Here is a 16144-nt window from a genome sequence, read left to right as displayed (position 1 = left end):
GCAGCAGTCGAAAGGACCGATGATAAACCGAACTAACCTAACTAGCGAGAAGAAAGAGAAGAAGAGGAAGAGGAAGAGGAAGAAAGAGGGAGGAAAAAGAAGAAGAAGAAGAAGAACCCAAGCAAGCGAGTGCGAAACTAGTTTGACTAAAAGGAAAAAAAAAAGGGAGGGATGAACCAGACTTTGTCTTCAGGCTAGTTTGTTAGTTGCGCTGCTTTGCTTGGTTTGGCCGATGTCGATGACGATGACGAAGAGATGGCGATGCGATGGCGAGAGAGCATTAGATAGGTAAGAAGTAAGAAAGAAGAAGTACTGGTGCTACAGACGAGAGAGCGACTTCTCGTAGACCCGCGCTGCCGCCATCTCCCAGCGGCCGACCTCAGCCTCTTCTGCCTCTACTGCTGCGTCTACTTCGTCGTCTTCCTCGTCGTCGTCGTCGGCTTCTGCTGCTTCGTCTCTGACGTCAAACACAGTCACTCGCGTTCCCTCGACCAGGCTCTTGATCCTCACTCGCTCCGTCATGCTCACCCTCTTCCTCCCTCCTCCTCCTCCTCCTCCTCCTTCTACTCTCTCTCCCTCCTCGTCAGCCGCCAAAAGGGCAGCCAGCATCGCATCTAGCCGGTCGAGCAGGGCAAAGGTGCTGCGGGCCTGCCAGGCGTAGTCGCGCAGGTAGCTGTCGACCAGCCCGGCCAGGGTGATCATGTAAGGCACTTGGATGGTTGCTTTTTTGCTCGCACTTGGTTAGACGGCTTGATGTTTTTATAGCATAGAATATACAGTAACGTAACTAGATAAACAGTATATAGATGGAGCTTACGGGTGTTGCTGACCCAGAGGACGTCGAGGACGCGCTCGATGTCAGCAGCCACTTCGCTGAAGGACTCGTAGCCAGGCACGTCTTCTTCTTCTCTTTCTTCTCCTTTTTCTTCTTCCTTTTCCTTTCTTTCGTTTCCTGGTTCACTCCTTGTTTGCATGCCGGAGAACTTCTTTGCGTGGCGCCGGTTGATGCGCAGGACGGCCGCCTCGACCCAGGCTAGCAGGTTGGCCTCCTTGCTCGAGCCGGGGCGGACGGCGTGCTGGCGCTGCTGCGGGAGGTCGACCATTCCCAAGGCTTACTAGGCAGGTGCTTATACAGACATAATAGATTGATAAAGATGTAGAAAGTAGTCGAGATAAAGTAATGTAGAAGTAGAAGTAGGAGCAGAAGTAGAATTAGAGAAGTATCAGAGTGGTGATGCAATGATGACTAAGACTAGTTAGCGAGGAACTAGACATAGAAGTAAGAGAGAGTAAGAGATATAAGAAGATGTCAGAGAAGTTGAGAAGATAATAGAATGGCTGGGTGTGAAGACATGGCACCGAAGTGTTCCTCTGGCCCCCAGCATGCTCATCATAAAAGTGGTAGAAGTCGGTAGGAAAAGGACAGAAGACTTACATCACTCCTCGGGCTGGCAGCAGTCATGTTAGCAGATAGACAAGACAGTAAAGGTATCAAAATATAACACTTACTACGACCCTGCCCCGTCGCCTCTTCATCTCCTCGACCCGCCTCTTGTCTTCCTCAAAGCGCCGCAGCAGCTCGCCCTGCCTCTCCTTGCGCTTCTCCCTCATCTGGAACCGGTAAAAGTCCTCTAGCCCCTTGCTCTTCTCCCGCTGTCGAGCAGCAAGTTCACGCATCTCCTCCTCCCGGCCAGCGTCGACCGCCTTCTTCGCTCCTCGCGTGACAGTAATAAAGCCGTCCTCGTCTACCACGTTGCCGCGTCGTCGGGCCTCTCGTTCGCGAGCTTCTTCCGCCTTGCTCAGCACGCTCATGTACTCGTTCACGCTCTTCAGGAGCTCGCTTCGGCTGGGGTATCTCAGCTGGGCATGTCTGTTATACCGCGCAGAGCCTAGAGGATATACGCCCTTCTTGCTGTCGTCTTTGTCTTCGTCATCGTAGTCCTCTATGCTCTCTCCCCACGTTATTGTTGTTGTCTTCTTGCTGGACTTCTTCCGTCGGGTTATCGCTTTCAGGCTGGCTTCCATGCTCGGACGGTCGACAAAGGTCACTACCGCATGCGAGCCGCTGGGTCGTAAGGGCCGGTCCCATGCTGGTGGCAGCTTGATCGTCGACAGGCGGCTCTCGTACTCCTCTGCGCTCTCTTCTTCGCCCCTCTTTCTCTTCTTAGTGTTCATCTCGTTGCTCGTGCTGTTGCTCGTGCTTGTGTCCTCTTTTGTCCCTTTGCTCCTCCTGCTGGCTGCATCATCATGCTGGAACTGGACTCGCTCGACCCGCCCGCTGCCCAGCTGAGTGCCAAACAGGTGTCGGAAGTGCCTCTCTGTGCTCGTTACCGGTACATTTACCACGAACAGCGACCGTCCTGAGTCGGCGTCGGGCAGCCGTGGTGCATGCGCTTGGATGTATAGGTAGTGCGTGGCCTCGTTCTCGTCTCTGCTACTGCTGCTGCTGCTGCGCAATAATACTGGTAGCACACTGTATCCTCCCACGCTCGTCGCCATCTTTCCTTTTTACTTTCTTCGTTAATTGAGTCGTGGCTGGTACCTTAGAAGTTCTTCATATCTTGGAGAACAGCTTTTTTTATATCGATAAACTCGGTAACTTAGTAACTAAATAATTGACCCTGCTTGGCAGTTTTACACGATGAGCTCCTCGGCTAAAATTTCCACCACATCCCCGAACTAACTCATCAAACGTCACTGCATAGACTTCACATAGATTACACCTTCTCAGGGTCGTTGATGCCGCCGTTGGTGATCACATACGTCGCCTCGCGCTCAGGACAGTCTGTTTGTCATCAGTACAGTTACTCCACTCCTCTATCTTTCTCTAACTGCAGATGACTGGATGACTACTCACCCGGGGAGTCCTGGACTTTTGCGACTCGCTCGTCTCCCCGACCTTTGCGCAGTAGAACTCGAGTCGTCGATGCGTGGGCCAGGATGTGGCCGCCCACAGGTTTCCTCCCGTCGGCTCCTGCAAATAGAGCACTCGCGCCTGGGTCACTCTGCACTTGGTTCGTCTATTGACCACACCGGTTAGTTAGCTAACTCAACAAATGTGCGTAGATGAACTGCTCGACAGGTGTCTGTCTATGTTTCTCACCATCAAGACGCAGACATTGAACTCTAGGCTTAAAGTTAGCTTTCTTTCACCGTCTTTATCTTCAATCCTACATACCCTCTGCCATATGAGCCAACTTCATCAGGAATTGGTTAAGCTTCTGCTGGCGGTCAGCAAGCTCCCCTCGACCACAGTAGTCCACCCGGAAACAGTTCATGATGCTATCAATGATAAGCAGTCGGTACTCGCCGCTTGCGAACTCTTTGGCCAGCGTGTTAAGCAACTCTAGCTGGTGCTCGCTGTTTAGAGCTCGCGCATACGCTATGTTCTCCAGTGCTGAGTCCGGGTCAACACCAAACCGTTCCGCGATCTGGGCGATACGTTCAGGCCGAAATGTGCCCTCTGTGTCAATGTAGGCCGCCTTCCCTTCTGCACCGCCCATGTCCTTGGGCAGCTGGGCGATCACCGACATTGTATGTGAAAGCTGCGTTTTGCCGCACCTGAACTCCCCATATACCTCACTGATGCTCATGCTCTGAAAGCCCCTACTGAACTGTCAGCATAGTTTGGTTTCCCCCTTCGCTTGTAAGCAAGGATTAATGGCGGATTGGTTACCCTCCTAGTATTGAGTCGAACTGCTTGCTACCGGTTGAGATCTTTACTACCCGCTTCCGCTGATGCCCAAGTTCCATGGCGGTAATGAACCCAGAGGCGGAGGGCTGTCGTGCTGCCATTTAGAACCTGTTTAAAAATACTGCATGGACCAAATTTCATACCTGACACTTTTGGATGGCTTCTTTGATTTTCTCGACTTTTACTTCGCTGAATCCCTTGATTTTCAGCAAGGTCTTGCGTGTGGCTCCGTGAACCGACTGGATATTATAAGTTAGCCTCGATAGTAGGTGTTTGGGTCTTCAGGTGGCTCTCTACCGCAACAGTGTAGAAGCCGTTGATCTTCAGCTTCGTGATATCGGCCGCTCCCACGCCTTCCTACTGTCAGCTACGTTCCACTCTTGACTCAGACAGGCCTTCAGACCATGGGCTTGGATGCCGTCAATATCAATGATGAAATCCTTTACACGTAGTTTGTTAGGAACAGCCCCATGAGAGACACAAGAAGAAGCCACCTACATCCTCATCCCCGTTGTCACTGGTTGTTGATGCTGGCATCTTGCTATTGCACTTGTAAAGTCGCAGGGAGATATACGTTTATAACTTGAATATAACTCGATACAATATGTTAGAGCTTGATTCACTTGATCAATGTCGCGTAGAAAAGAACCATGAAGTGAGGATTTCTTCTCGTGAGGGGGAAAACAAGGGCGCGGTTACCGCCATCCCAATCGGGATATAGAGACGACATCCCTTGAAACCACCCATACAAGCCGTAATACAAGAAAGATTGAAAGAGGCTGATGATTCTCAAGATTGTTAAATGAAATGATACCAATTAGCAACGGCATAAGTGACCTAACTAGCCCGTCCAACGATAGTAATATATATACGAGATGGAATTGAGTAGAACATGGCGCATTGCAGGTTAGACAGCGGAAATAAGGAAACTTCCAACATAAGATCGGGAATATTTCATAAGCGCAGACCATAATAATAAGTAAATAAGACGAAACCAAAACCTATGCATATGAAATGGAAACGAATAGTGAATGAGCTCGCCGCGCCAGGTGTTTAAAGCCCCTTTTTTATTTTTGAAAGATGAGAAGTCAAGTTCAGCCGCCCGGCAAATTCTCAGAACGTCCTGGAAGTCGGCTATGCATGTGTCACCCCCTGCTTGCTGGCCTCTCTGTCTTGGTTGCCCATCTCCGTTTCCAATGTTCTTCAGACGGGAAGGAATGAGCTCCCAGTTCGAATCCGTTTTCTGCTTCCTCCCCGATAGCACGTAACATGGAACCGCCAATATCTTGACAAACAAATTCGACGCCATTCATTAGTGGGGTGTGTGTGTGATGTATCTTTCGCTTTCCGTGAGCGTGATGGTAAATCCGGCCATAGAATCTAGGGCGTCGTGGAACTTTTGTTCGGTCGTATACATGGTAGAAATAGGAAACGAGTGGGATAATGATGGGGATAAGTAAAACGGGAATAATAATAGAATAAAGAAAAAGAGATAATGCTCAACATATTTGAAAAGTAACAAGGAGCGCAGCCGGGAGAACCAAAAAGGGGGAGATTGGAAGATTATACTAGGAATCATATAACCAAGCGTGGAACATAATAATAGAGTTTAAGGATGGAGTAGAGTCTTCCCGAGCGAGCTCAACTTGTGCTCCTCTTTGTCTCGTTACCCCTGCATTCCATTCTAAGCGGTAGCAGTGGAGGTAACAGTTCCGGTTGCGACGGCTGGAGCCTCCACAGAAGGCTCCACGGTTGGGATAACCGTTGATGTGGTTTCAGTAGTAACGGTAGCTGGCACCTTTATATCCGGGTTGTTGGTAGGACAGTCGCGGGAAATGTGGCCTGCTTGAGAGCACTTGTAGCAGACCTTCCCAACAGAGCTTAGAGGTCCGCCGTTAGGAGCGGTGCAGTCGCGGGAGATATGACCCTGAAAAAACACTTTGTTAGTACTTGTAAAATGGTAAATATAGCTGTCGAGATCATAAGACATACCAGTTTTCCACAGGCATAGCACTTCATAGCCTGAGCCTGGCAATCTCGGGCAAAATGGTTTGGGCCACCGCATTTATAGCACGTTGCAGCCCTGGGATACCCCGCAGACCCTCCTCGGAAGCCGGCATTATTGAATGCTCCACGGGCTGGACCTGTATTTCGTACAGGCTGAGGGTTCTGCTGTTGCATGCCGCCAGACGGACAATTTCGCTGAGAATAACGCTTAGAATAAAGGTACGCGGACAAGTTGTTCTGAACCTGCAACTTACAGCCAAATGCCCAGGCATGTTGCAGTTATAACAGCGCGCATTAGAGGCGCCGCCGTTCAAGCGGAGGGTAGGACAGTCGGCTTGGACATGACCTAGACCCTGACAATGATAACATTGTTTCGCTATGGGATGTTAGAAACTGGTCTTATTATGTTTCTTTTGTCTCGTTTCATTGATATATCAACTTGGATAATGCTGGAATGGTGATACTTACTTTCTGTTGTTCGGGGCCGCGGGCAACCATTGGACTCGTGTCCTAGAGACATCCTGTCAGATCAAGTCAAACGTCGAGGGTATCGCAATGCGTTTAAAACCAACCGGGCTGCTTGCCTACACGAGTGAAAGGCCATCCAGCTTATTAGCCATCTGGGGCAGGCATAGGATATATACGCATTATTGGATGAATATGAACTCACAATTGTAGCAGAGCCGCTCAGAAGAGGAGCAGACCTCTGTCGACTACCAGTTAATGACTGCATACTTGCGAAAGAATAGAGAGACTGCGATTTAATCGAGGAACGAACCAGCGTAGTGACCTATATTGCCACATTTGTAGCACGCACGTCGAGACAACAGCATCCTAGAGAACACCCGTTAGAGCTGCGGAAATTGCAAAGCTCAAGCTATAAAACAAGCATGTGAATGGATTGCAGCAAGAATATATAAGTATATCAGTAGCTAGTGGTAGGGGTAATATGTAGTGCAAGGTTCGTTTTGGGCGTGGAGGAACATTCAGCCTGTGAAGATTATCTTCGAAACCTGGAAGTGCACACTCACTTTCCAACAAATAATAGTAACAAATCCCTCCTGAAGACTCGTAACCACCAGCCGAATAGACCTGAGGGAAAATCTAGGGGTAATTCATATCAACAGTTAGGTCCATGAGGCCCATCGTTATTCCACAGAGCAGCAATAGTCCCACAGGAGTCGCCAAAGGGGACGTCCCCCGAGCTTGGACTAAAAACCAAGGAACTTCGAGACGAAAAGACGTCAAGGATTGCTCACAGCTCTTCTCTTCTTGTCCCTTCACAGAATTCCTAACACACGCTCCTCAGCTCTTCTTCGTCAGCTGCTTCAAGCCCTCCGAACCACAATTGACGTACCCGTCTTCGTCCTCGACTTGCGTTTGCGTTCCAGTTTTAACCAAGCAAGCTGAAGGCGAGAAAGCGAGCGAAGAAGCAAAAAAAGCCCAGGAGAACTTCACGCCTTTCCCTTTATGGTTAGATTATTTAAAGCTTGGCAGTAATCAGGTGAATTATTAGTCATTCAATTCCAATGACGAAGCATAACTAAGTCATACGAAAGGGGGACAAAAGATGGGAAATGTTGATAGATGATAAGTTGAATTTATGTGTATACCTAGGTAGATAAAACGGATACTATCAGCTAGAGTGTATATATCCGTGATACCACGATTATTTTTTACCATTCCTCTGGAAATGACTATATTTTGTTCGTGTATTTAAAGATTAGACGCGCTCAATCAATGAAAAATGGTTGTAAGGAACAAGGATTGTTCTAGCCGTAGCTCAGCAAAACTATGCCTTGTCACCTTCGGTCTCAATCAGTGCAGGGGTGCTGATTGTACGGCCCTTGAGGAAAGTAAGGCCCTCGCCGCCCTAATTAATTGAGAGGTTAGTTATTGCAGGAGCATATTTAGGGGCAGACTACTAAAAAGGGGTATATGACATACATAGCTGATGGAAGGGGATACTTCGACGCCCTGATCGGTATGCTCTTCGCTGACGACACCCCCAGCAGCCTTGATCCAGCGTAGACCCTGTTGCATGATGTCTTTCTTACTGGTGTCTGGGTTATCGTCCTTGCTGCCTCTGGCATTCTTGAGAGGGGAGAACTCCTCTTCTCTCTTAACTTCGATGGCAGCAAACTTCTCAAGCGGGATAAGTGGGAAGACGTCGAAAACGAATTGCTCAAGTTTAATTCCATTGGGAGTCTCAGGCTTGACAGTCGCGCCGGTCTTGGTATCGAAGAAAGGAATCTTCTTGCGGGCGATGTGGTGTGGTAGATCAGAGGACCATTTCTCAATCGACTCAAAGAAGCCAATGGAGTAGTAGTGGTTCACGATGTTGGCTGCCCTGAACTTAAGGACACCGGCCTGTTTGGGGTCAATGGCGTTGGCCGTGGCTTCGTCGATCTCAGAGTATTCTACAACGCCTGGCTTGCCGTTGTTGAGGACAATCAGACCAACGGACTCGGTTGCATTGCGCTTTCGCACAACTTTTGTGGCAATGTCAACTTTCTTGGAGGCAGCAAAGCCAATGAAAGTGGGATCGGCCACCTTGACAAGGCAGTTGTCTACACAGTAGGCATGGATGTGCTCGATTCCGCGCTTCTTCATGTCATCCCGGACGCCAGAGTTGACAAGAGCCTGATAGATACCTCCGTTTCCATCAGGGGCAACGGCAACCTATAATAATCGGGATAAGCTTGTGTTTGTAGAAAAAGTACAAGACACGACATACCTTTGAAGCACTCTCGAGGAGGATCTCTCCATCATTGGAGATACAAGGCAGAACGCCTTGGTTGAAGATAGTGACATTCTCCTTGCTAAGTCCAAAGAAGTTGTTTTCAGTGAAGAACTTCTCAGTTGCCTTTCTAGTTGGCCCGCTGGTCATGATGTACCAGGGCACGATAATGTCCTTTTTGCCCGATGTCTCGGCCGCCAACGACTGCAGCTTAGCAATACGCTCAGCTTGGATCTGGAACAGGGATTTCCCACTGGGGAGGCCGATGTCGAAGCATCCCTTGGGGTCAGAACTCCCAAGCCTTGTTCCCTGGCCACCAGCCATAAGCACAACAGCAACCTTGTTCTCGCCAATGAGCTTCAGGCCTTCGCTGTACCATCTTTCTAAATCCTTAGGGTCGGAGTCGAGTATCGATGCCGTTGAGCTCTCTGGTAGCGGCTCGAGGGCTTTGGGCTCGCTGGAGCTCAGGGCGCTGGCAGCGTCTGCGTTGGCCCGTTTGACAAGCTTGTTGATGTGTTCGGGATCAAAGGAGGAGAGCTGGTGGAAGAGCTGGGCCTGGTCGTTGGAACTTAGGGAGTCGAAGCGGGCAAACACTTGTTCTTGCTTTGCCTGCTCGTACTTCTTCTTGAGCTCTGCAACCTCCTCAGTGGAGGGCTGGCGTGGCGGGGCGTCCTGGACTCCCATGCCCGCTATCTTGCCAATTAGATTCGTGACGGTATCTCGTACAGCAGCAGCCATTTTGTATGTGTTATATGTGTGTGCTCTGGGTGTGTGAAGGGTCAAACTTGGTGGTAGTGGTGGGTTGTAGATGGTAGTGGGCAGAGGTGAGGGGTGGAGTCTTGTATATATTTTACTACATGTACCCAGGTACCTCCCTCCGCAAGGTGAGGAGGGATGTCTCAGCACGCTCGTTAGTCCACAGCTTCTCTTGCTCTGCAGGCTGTGTTTGATCCGCTGCCGTGGATTGGTAGGTTCTCTCCTGCTAATTGGATCCCACTAACTACTATCTTCTCCCCCACCAAGATCCAGCCATGCCAGCCACTGTAACAAAACTATATTTATGTTATAGCTACATCTCATCCCCTAGCAGCTCTTTTCTTCTTGCACATCAACTACCAAAATCCAGGCTCTGGATCCCTGCATCCAACGCGTGATAACCACCTACCTATGCCACCACTTTCCAGCCAAGATTCCAACTGAGGTGTTTCTACGTAGGCAGCGCTCATCATCTTCAGGTAAATTGTCTTGAATTCTCAGGCTCAAAAGAGCCTACCTATGAAGGGTAGAGTTGGATTGACACGTCAGGCCATGTAGTTAATTCGTGCTGGGAGAGCGAGGTGCAGGAGGCTAGGCATAATCCCAGTCTGCGGCGTTAATAGTACAGCTAACTTGGGCAGCTTCACCGCCGTCTCTGTGAACGACCATAGTCCCACTCATCATGCCTTGGGCGAGGGCTCCTGCGTCGTTCCCTGTCCTGCCGTGGCCCTCTGTCATACCCATCACGCCGTCTGGGAGATCTGTCACGATGCTTACCCGTAGGGCTTCGGCTTCGGCTGCAGCTTCGGGACTGATCTCTTTGACGACACATTGAGGAATGAGGAGGTTCTTTGCCCCGTATGTCGTCCTTATCAAATACCATTCCATACTTGCTTCGACGATCCCCTGTGTCTGCTGCGCGGTACTGGCGTCGTTTCTCTAGGTTAGATATGCCCCCAAACCCACCTCTTTGGCTAGACCGTTTGGCATTCGTTGATGTTCTCCACGAGTCTGATAGCTTCGATACACTCTGCGAAAAGTCCACGTGAATACGATGATCATCAATCAACACACCCTGCATCTTAAAGTAGGCTTGTTCACAGTCCCTTTGGTCTTCGAATTCGATGAAGGCGTACTGTAAGCTGTCGCCTGTCTTTTTATCTCGTATCACTTCACAGGACAAGATCTTGCCGAATCGGCTAAATATCAGATTTAAATCTTCGTCTAATAATCACGCAGGTTAGAGATTAGTCAAATAATCGCATGGCTGGTAGGGATAAATACTTTTATTCATGAGATAAGGGGGAGTTTACCTTGTGTGACTGGGTTAAGCTTGCAAACAAACAGAATATTCTCGGGCGGCTTCACTTCTGCAAACGGAAGGTCTCCAACCATTTCAAGCGTCAAAGCTTGTGCCTGGGCCTCACGCTCTCGGCGTATCCTTTCCAATGCCTCTTCGTCAACCTCCTGATCTAGATCTTCGTCGTCTGCAATCATGACAGTAGCTAACTGAGCTTTGGTCGGGAGAGGGCTTTCCGGCGGTTCCTGGAAGCCAGGAGGGTCATCGTAAGGGTCATCAAGAACAACAGTATGTCGAATACGAATATCCTTTAGCGGCCGCCCCTTATCATCAATAAAGGCAGTGTTAACCTTTTCAAGGACGTCGAATCCTTCGACCACCTTCCCAAATATCACTGCCTTGTCGTTCAAGTAGTCCAGGTTATCACCGAGTGTTATGATAAACTGGCTTCCGGCGAGACGCTCATCTGGATCTTTTGCCGCTGGGACTGTGGCCATGCTCACTGTCCCAAGCTCAGAATGCTTCAATTTCGGTGGAAAGCGTATCGGGAAATTTTTCTGTGAAGGCCCATTGATAACACCCCATATTGAACTTCCGCCATCGCTCTCTGGAGAGTCAGGGCCTAGCGGATCGCCTGTTTGAAACGAGAATCCTTTCTGAACGCTGTGGATAGGCGAAAAATTGTAGTACTTGATTTTGCATAGCTTCAAGAAGCTAACCTCGAGCTCTTAGTTTCCCATCTCAGCTGCTTGATATCTTTAAGAGGCTTTCATTTAAAGGAGCGCAACACTTACTTCTCGCATGCCCGCGGAGAAGACTCGGTCAACAAGTCAATAACAATGTCTCCAAGAGAGGTTTCGAGAAGCACGCTCATATCTGGATCGCCGTGCTTATCACTTCGTCAGTATCCTTACTTTTCTCTTTCGTCTCCCTCTAACGGATGCAAGGACGCAACCTGCCGAGAGCCCTGGACGTTGTTGTTGATTACATAAGTCTATTACGGATTTACCGTAACGCCGTGAACATTAGGTAAGCGACTCTGCTTCTCCATTGTTCCAAAGAGGAAGTTCCTAACTTCATTCTTACATCCGCCGCGTACATACATACGCCCACATATACAAACGGACACAGCAGACACAGCAGACACAACAGACACAACAGACACACAGAAATATCTATCGGCCAGGCGAGAAGCAAATGTTGCCACCCCCAAGACCAACAGCGATGGCGACGGGTCCGTTTGACTGCTTAGGCAGTCCTAATTACAACAACGCTCTCATGCTGTCTGATCACCTCTCCTATTCAGGCCAACTGCTTGCTTAAGGGTTCGTTTGTCAGGTCACTAGACAATATTGCCAGAGGCTGTGAGAGTGCTCGTAACGGTGGCTGGGTTCTTTGATCGTTCCGTTGGAAATATGTAAAATGCCTGCTGGCTGAACCTATAACGAGCTCCCGCAGCCTCTCGGTGCAGTTCCACCCGCGAACTAAAGCATCGGAGCTTCATCTAACTTACTGTTGGTACTGCAATACCCACTGCCCTGTTTAATTTTAGTATTCTAATATGATCAGCCCGTGGAGCTCTGATAACCTCTGCGTTGATCAGCATGCCGTGAAATGCTAATCTTTCCACCCGGGGTTGGACAACCTACATGACTTGCATGTGTGTTTCTTCCATGTTGTACATATACGGGGATGAAAGTCGTTATGGAGCTAGACAGTATCAGGCCTCGTGCCCACTCAGCAGTATCCAGGATAGGTATACACTATACTTATGTATGCCTCATTCCGTTGGCGCTGGCGTAAGTGACAAGGAAGCCACTTGGCTTGATATGGTCTTTGACACATTTTCTACGGCTTTCCAGAAGATTGGAATTGTGACTGATGAGCAGCATTTGCGGGTTAGGGCATCCCGCGTATAGACAGTGGCTTCAAAGCGGTGTTCACCTTGAGTGGATCCATTCTACCTCGCGCAATAATTCGGGCGCAGGCCTCTACCAGAAAGGGTTGATATTGAATCCGCTCCATTCGTGCACCCAGAAAGGCATGATTATTCTTTCGGTGTGTCGGGTTGCTTGTGGACCGCTCTCCGCATTTTTTCATATACCCTAACGAAAAGCGCCCACCCTTCTAGAATCCTATGTTGGAACTGGACCCTTGCGTATCCTGTGCAGCTTCCCGGGGCTGTATCCTGAGCAGGGCGCATAACCCCCACCACAGTGGGAATGACTCTCTGGACCGCACGATCTTAGTGGACAATATCGGTTTGTTGGATCCTGTAAACGGCCCTGCGGCAATATTATCTGCTTCAGACGCTAAGAAATAACAATACCAACAGCCCTCCCAGGCTCAAAATAACTAGTTCGCAAGGCTGATTATGTTCATATATACGAGGCCTAGGTTGTCCATGCAGTATTGTAAGGGGAAACGATCCAATTGGACGGCGACGATATTAGGATGAAACGAAAATCAAACGGAGTGATAAACACCACACTTTTATCCCTGGGTCACTCAAAGGGTGCTGCTCCCCACTCCACACTAGAGTCCGAGGATGTTTGCTTCTCCCACAAGTCTTAACGCGGCGCTGTCCTGGCAGTCGACCAATAGGAGCAGCTACCATGCATGTTAGCAAACATGCCTCATTCAAGTCCATCTCCTTTTCTTAGGAGACCCATACATATATTTCTTGATGGCAAACGCCCTGATCGGTTACTTGCTCAAACCACATCGTTCATCCCAAACGAAGAAAGGAGCTTTTCATGTATTCTTTTTCTTGTTTGTTTGTCTTTCGACTTTAAGGCAACAGAATATGAACCATTTAGTATCCCTGCCTACAGTAAGTAGGGAGGTACTTAAGATGGCATGGCCCAGAGTGAAGTTCAGGACTTTGCTCCATATTTCCTTCCCGCATCAATTCCATTTCCCCCATCCTGCTCTATACAAAACCAGTTATTCGTTAAGTACCAAGAAGGTAATTTGACAACGTGTGACATCTCCCTGTGACACCATCTCACATTTCTATTCTTCTACCTTTTTTTGTCAATCATCAAGCATATGTTACTTTATACCCACTGAGACCCTGCCGCATAGTACAACCGGGGACCTACAGTGCTCTGGTGGAACACAATAAAGAAGCCAGGCGCTATCAAACCGATATACAACTTCCAATCTGTAGTTGAACTACAAAATTTCAAAACAATTTCTGGGGCGCTAGGCAAACTTCGGTAAGCCAACTTACTCCTTTACCGTCAATCGATATGTTCTGGAACAAGGGTATGATGGAGTACACCACCAAGGCTATCTAGAGGACACGGCGTGTTGCCTTGGGTTTAAAACACACTTGCCCCCAGAAGTTCTGCATCTACCAATGGTCTCCGAAGAACAATATCCCAACCCCAACACTAAAACTACCCTCATTGACATAACCCTTGATTCTCTTCACTCTTTTGTCTCTGGCTTGAAAGCAACCTTGGATACTCCAAGTGGAATGCCGAGTACCTTCCGATTTATACAAGTAACCACTCTACAACACACCACTGACAGTTATTTATTGCAGGCCATGGACAACACCTGCTATAAACGCGAGGAGGAGGAGGAGGAGGAGACAAAAATCTTGCGGCAAACTCGCCCGACCAAGAACTCGGCCACGAAACTCAAACGGGAGGAAAGCGAAAGTGCTCCGTGTGGAAAAATTGTCCAAACCCGATCACGTGCGGATTGCGAAGGCAAAACCAACGGGACTGGCCAACGGCGCCGCACCCAAGTCGCGGTATGATACCTTTGGCTCTTACTATGCATATGCCTACTTACTGACAGCGAGCCCCTGTAGTGTTCAAGGTGCCGTAGAAGAAAAATAAAGTGCAGCGGCGACCTTGGCAATAACCAAGCGTGCTCGAATTGTAAGAGCTCTGGAACAACAACTTGTTTGTTTTTACGAGTTAGTCTACCCCATCGAGATGAAATGCACCATGACTCTGACTTTGATTTCGATGTAGGTCAACTCTTCAACACTTCACGCGAAGCCAGGCTATGATTCTTGGGTTCATCCATTCTCGAATTCTAGTCCCCCAGGGACCTGCGAACAGCAACAAGCTTGTGATGCTCATATGCTGAGAGGAAATCCTCCCCCAATTCATGGTGGTTCACATGGATTACCAGCATACTCGGGGATGCACCCGGGACTTGAATATGGAATAGCTCCAGAATCCTCCCTGGCCAACAGAGCCCCCTCTTACTCCCCAAACTATCCATTTGGCTACGGGGACGAGGGAGCGTATCATTCTCCGTTTCCCTCTTATGCTCTTCCAAGTTCTACTGGACCAGGAGCGGGTGCTATCTGTGGAACTTCCGCTCCAACAAGGAGCTGGCGATTGCCAACTACGGTAGATCCCACAAATGGAGCGGCGTACCCCGACCATGACGGAAGCGGTTCGCTATCGCCGAGCTTTCCATTCATGAGCTCACTATCTTTGGGGCAAGATAGAACATTGCCTAAGCCGACAACTAGTCGCAACAATAACTTTGCGTCTCTTATGGAAGGCACCACCGGTTCAAGTAGCCTGGCTGTGTGTCCAAACACAGCTGTTGCATACAAACAAGAATACCAACTGGCGACTGAAAGCGAAAGCACACGGGCCATGACGAGCAATGTCACCCCTACAACTCTTGCTATCGGTATCAAGCTGTCGCCGAGCCCCGTTAATTGTGGATTTGGATATATTCCACTTTCCAACGGTCTTCAAACCTGCGTTACTTCTTCTGCTCCCTTTCCAGTCAATGAAGTTGTTGATACTCCTGTCAACCCCGAGTTACACGCCAATAATAAGACCACCAGGCCCCAAAGTTCCACGAATACATGCGTGTCGGAATATATCCATTCCACAAGCCGCAACCACCGGCCAGGGCAAACGAGACCATCGGGAGGAATATTGGTGAGTGGTGAAGTGTACCAGCGGCCACAATACACGATATCTGCAGGTACCGTATACTCGGCGGATAAAGTAGCTGTCTCTTCTCACTTGACATCAGGCACCTCAAGCTGCTATTGAATTCGCAACAACCTTGACGGAGGTCCTTTGCCGCATCCTTTTCTTCATGACTACATATACGTAGCGTGGTGTCGCCCCACCCTTTCTTCACCATACATTGTATGGCTATTCTACCACCCCAAGACATGGAGCCCCGATGCGTGCTTTCTCCGAACATCCATTGCCTTCTCCTTTGTTACTTGTGGAGCGTCAGACAAAGACCGCCTACTACAGCACAATTTCTGGGGTAGGAATTGCTATAGGTATTGTGACTGAGACGATTCTTGGTTTGATTCACCCTCACCCTCATTCTTTTCCTTTCTCTTTCCCAGGCGAATACCGTTCGCCTACTTACAATAATGATTCGAGCCTGTTCTTCCATCTTCCACGATATTGTTTCTTCCTTTCTTGTTTCTTTTTTCTTTTCTTTTTTTCTTTTTGTGCGATCCTACTGAGTGCTTTTACATGTACTCAGACGCGTGTCATAGTTGAAGCTATTTTTTTTCTCGGGGTCTTGAATGCGGTTGGAAGTGGTGACGGATAAGGAATACTTGTCCCTTAATACTTGAATTCATTTCTGCGTCTCTTTTAAGTAATCTCGTATCAGCTGAGAATAATAGCAC

General features: G+C 48.9%; 7 protein-coding genes across 7 annotated transcripts; 1 reads left to right on the top strand and 6 right to left on the bottom strand.

The window, feature by feature from the left end:
• Positions 1-318: 318 nt before the first annotated feature.
• MGYG_05891 (hypothetical protein) lies at positions 319-1103 on the bottom strand (the record flags this gene model as incomplete). The annotated part of the gene is made up of 2 exons (XM_003171296.1): positions 319-722; positions 818-1103. 2 exons carry the CDS (start codon positions 1101-1103, stop codon positions 319-321), a joined length of 690 nt encoding a protein of 229 aa, XP_003171344.1.
• A 333-nt stretch (positions 1104-1436) lies between these two features.
• MGYG_05890 (RRP7 superfamily domain-containing protein) lies at positions 1437-2499 on the bottom strand (the record flags this gene model as incomplete). The annotated part of the gene is made up of 2 exons (XM_003171295.1): positions 1437-1448; positions 1510-2499. 2 exons carry the CDS (start codon positions 2497-2499, stop codon positions 1437-1439), a joined length of 1002 nt encoding a protein of 333 aa, XP_003171343.1.
• A 218-nt stretch (positions 2500-2717) lies between these two features.
• MGYG_05889 (meiotic recombinase Dmc1) lies at positions 2718-4231 on the bottom strand (the record flags this gene model as incomplete). The annotated part of the gene is made up of 9 exons (XM_003171294.1): positions 2718-2785; positions 2858-3020; positions 3104-3126; positions 3179-3606; positions 3677-3780; positions 3838-3933; positions 3992-4047; positions 4098-4134; positions 4193-4231. The coding sequence occupies 9 exons, from the start codon at positions 4229-4231 to the stop codon at positions 2718-2720; spliced, it is 1014 nt and encodes a 337-aa protein (XP_003171342.1).
• Positions 4232-5378: 1147 nt separating this feature from the next.
• On the bottom strand, positions 5379-6221 carry MGYG_05888 (DNA-binding protein HEXBP; the record flags this gene model as incomplete). The annotated part of the gene is made up of 4 exons (XM_003171293.1): positions 5379-5621; positions 5687-5896; positions 5956-6077; positions 6170-6221. The coding sequence occupies 4 exons, from the start codon at positions 6219-6221 to the stop codon at positions 5379-5381; spliced, it is 627 nt and encodes a 208-aa protein (XP_003171341.1).
• Positions 6222-7493: 1272 nt separating this feature from the next.
• Positions 7494-9179, bottom strand: MGYG_05887 (UDP-N-acetylglucosamine pyrophosphorylase; the record flags this gene model as incomplete). The annotated part of the gene is made up of 3 exons (XM_003171292.1): positions 7494-7574; positions 7649-8383; positions 8439-9179. 3 exons carry the CDS (start codon positions 9177-9179, stop codon positions 7494-7496), a joined length of 1557 nt encoding a protein of 518 aa, XP_003171340.1.
• Positions 9180-9788: 609 nt separating this feature from the next.
• On the bottom strand, positions 9789-11371 carry MGYG_05886 (peptidyl-prolyl cis-trans isomerase cyp6; the record flags this gene model as incomplete). Its single annotated transcript, XM_003171291.1, has 4 exons — positions 9789-10065; positions 10088-10421; positions 10511-11211; positions 11292-11371. 4 exons carry the CDS (start codon positions 11369-11371, stop codon positions 9789-9791), a joined length of 1392 nt encoding a protein of 463 aa, XP_003171339.1.
• A 2682-nt stretch (positions 11372-14053) lies between these two features.
• MGYG_05885 (hypothetical protein) lies at positions 14054-15542 on the top strand (the record flags this gene model as incomplete). The annotated part of the gene is made up of 3 exons (XM_003171290.1): positions 14054-14263; positions 14324-14431; positions 14490-15542. The coding sequence occupies 3 exons, from the start codon at positions 14054-14056 to the stop codon at positions 15540-15542; spliced, it is 1371 nt and encodes a 456-aa protein (XP_003171338.1).
• Between the last annotated feature and the right edge of the window lie 602 nt (positions 15543-16144).

Source organism: Nannizzia gypsea, genomic scaffold (genome assembly GCF_000150975.2).
Source record: "Nannizzia gypsea CBS 118893 supercont1.5 genomic scaffold, whole genome shotgun sequence".
Taxonomy (NCBI): domain Eukaryota; kingdom Fungi; phylum Ascomycota; class Eurotiomycetes; order Onygenales; family Arthrodermataceae; genus Nannizzia; species Nannizzia gypsea.
Note: the sequence above shows the minus strand (reverse complement) of the source record. Positions and strands in the feature narration are given on the sequence as shown.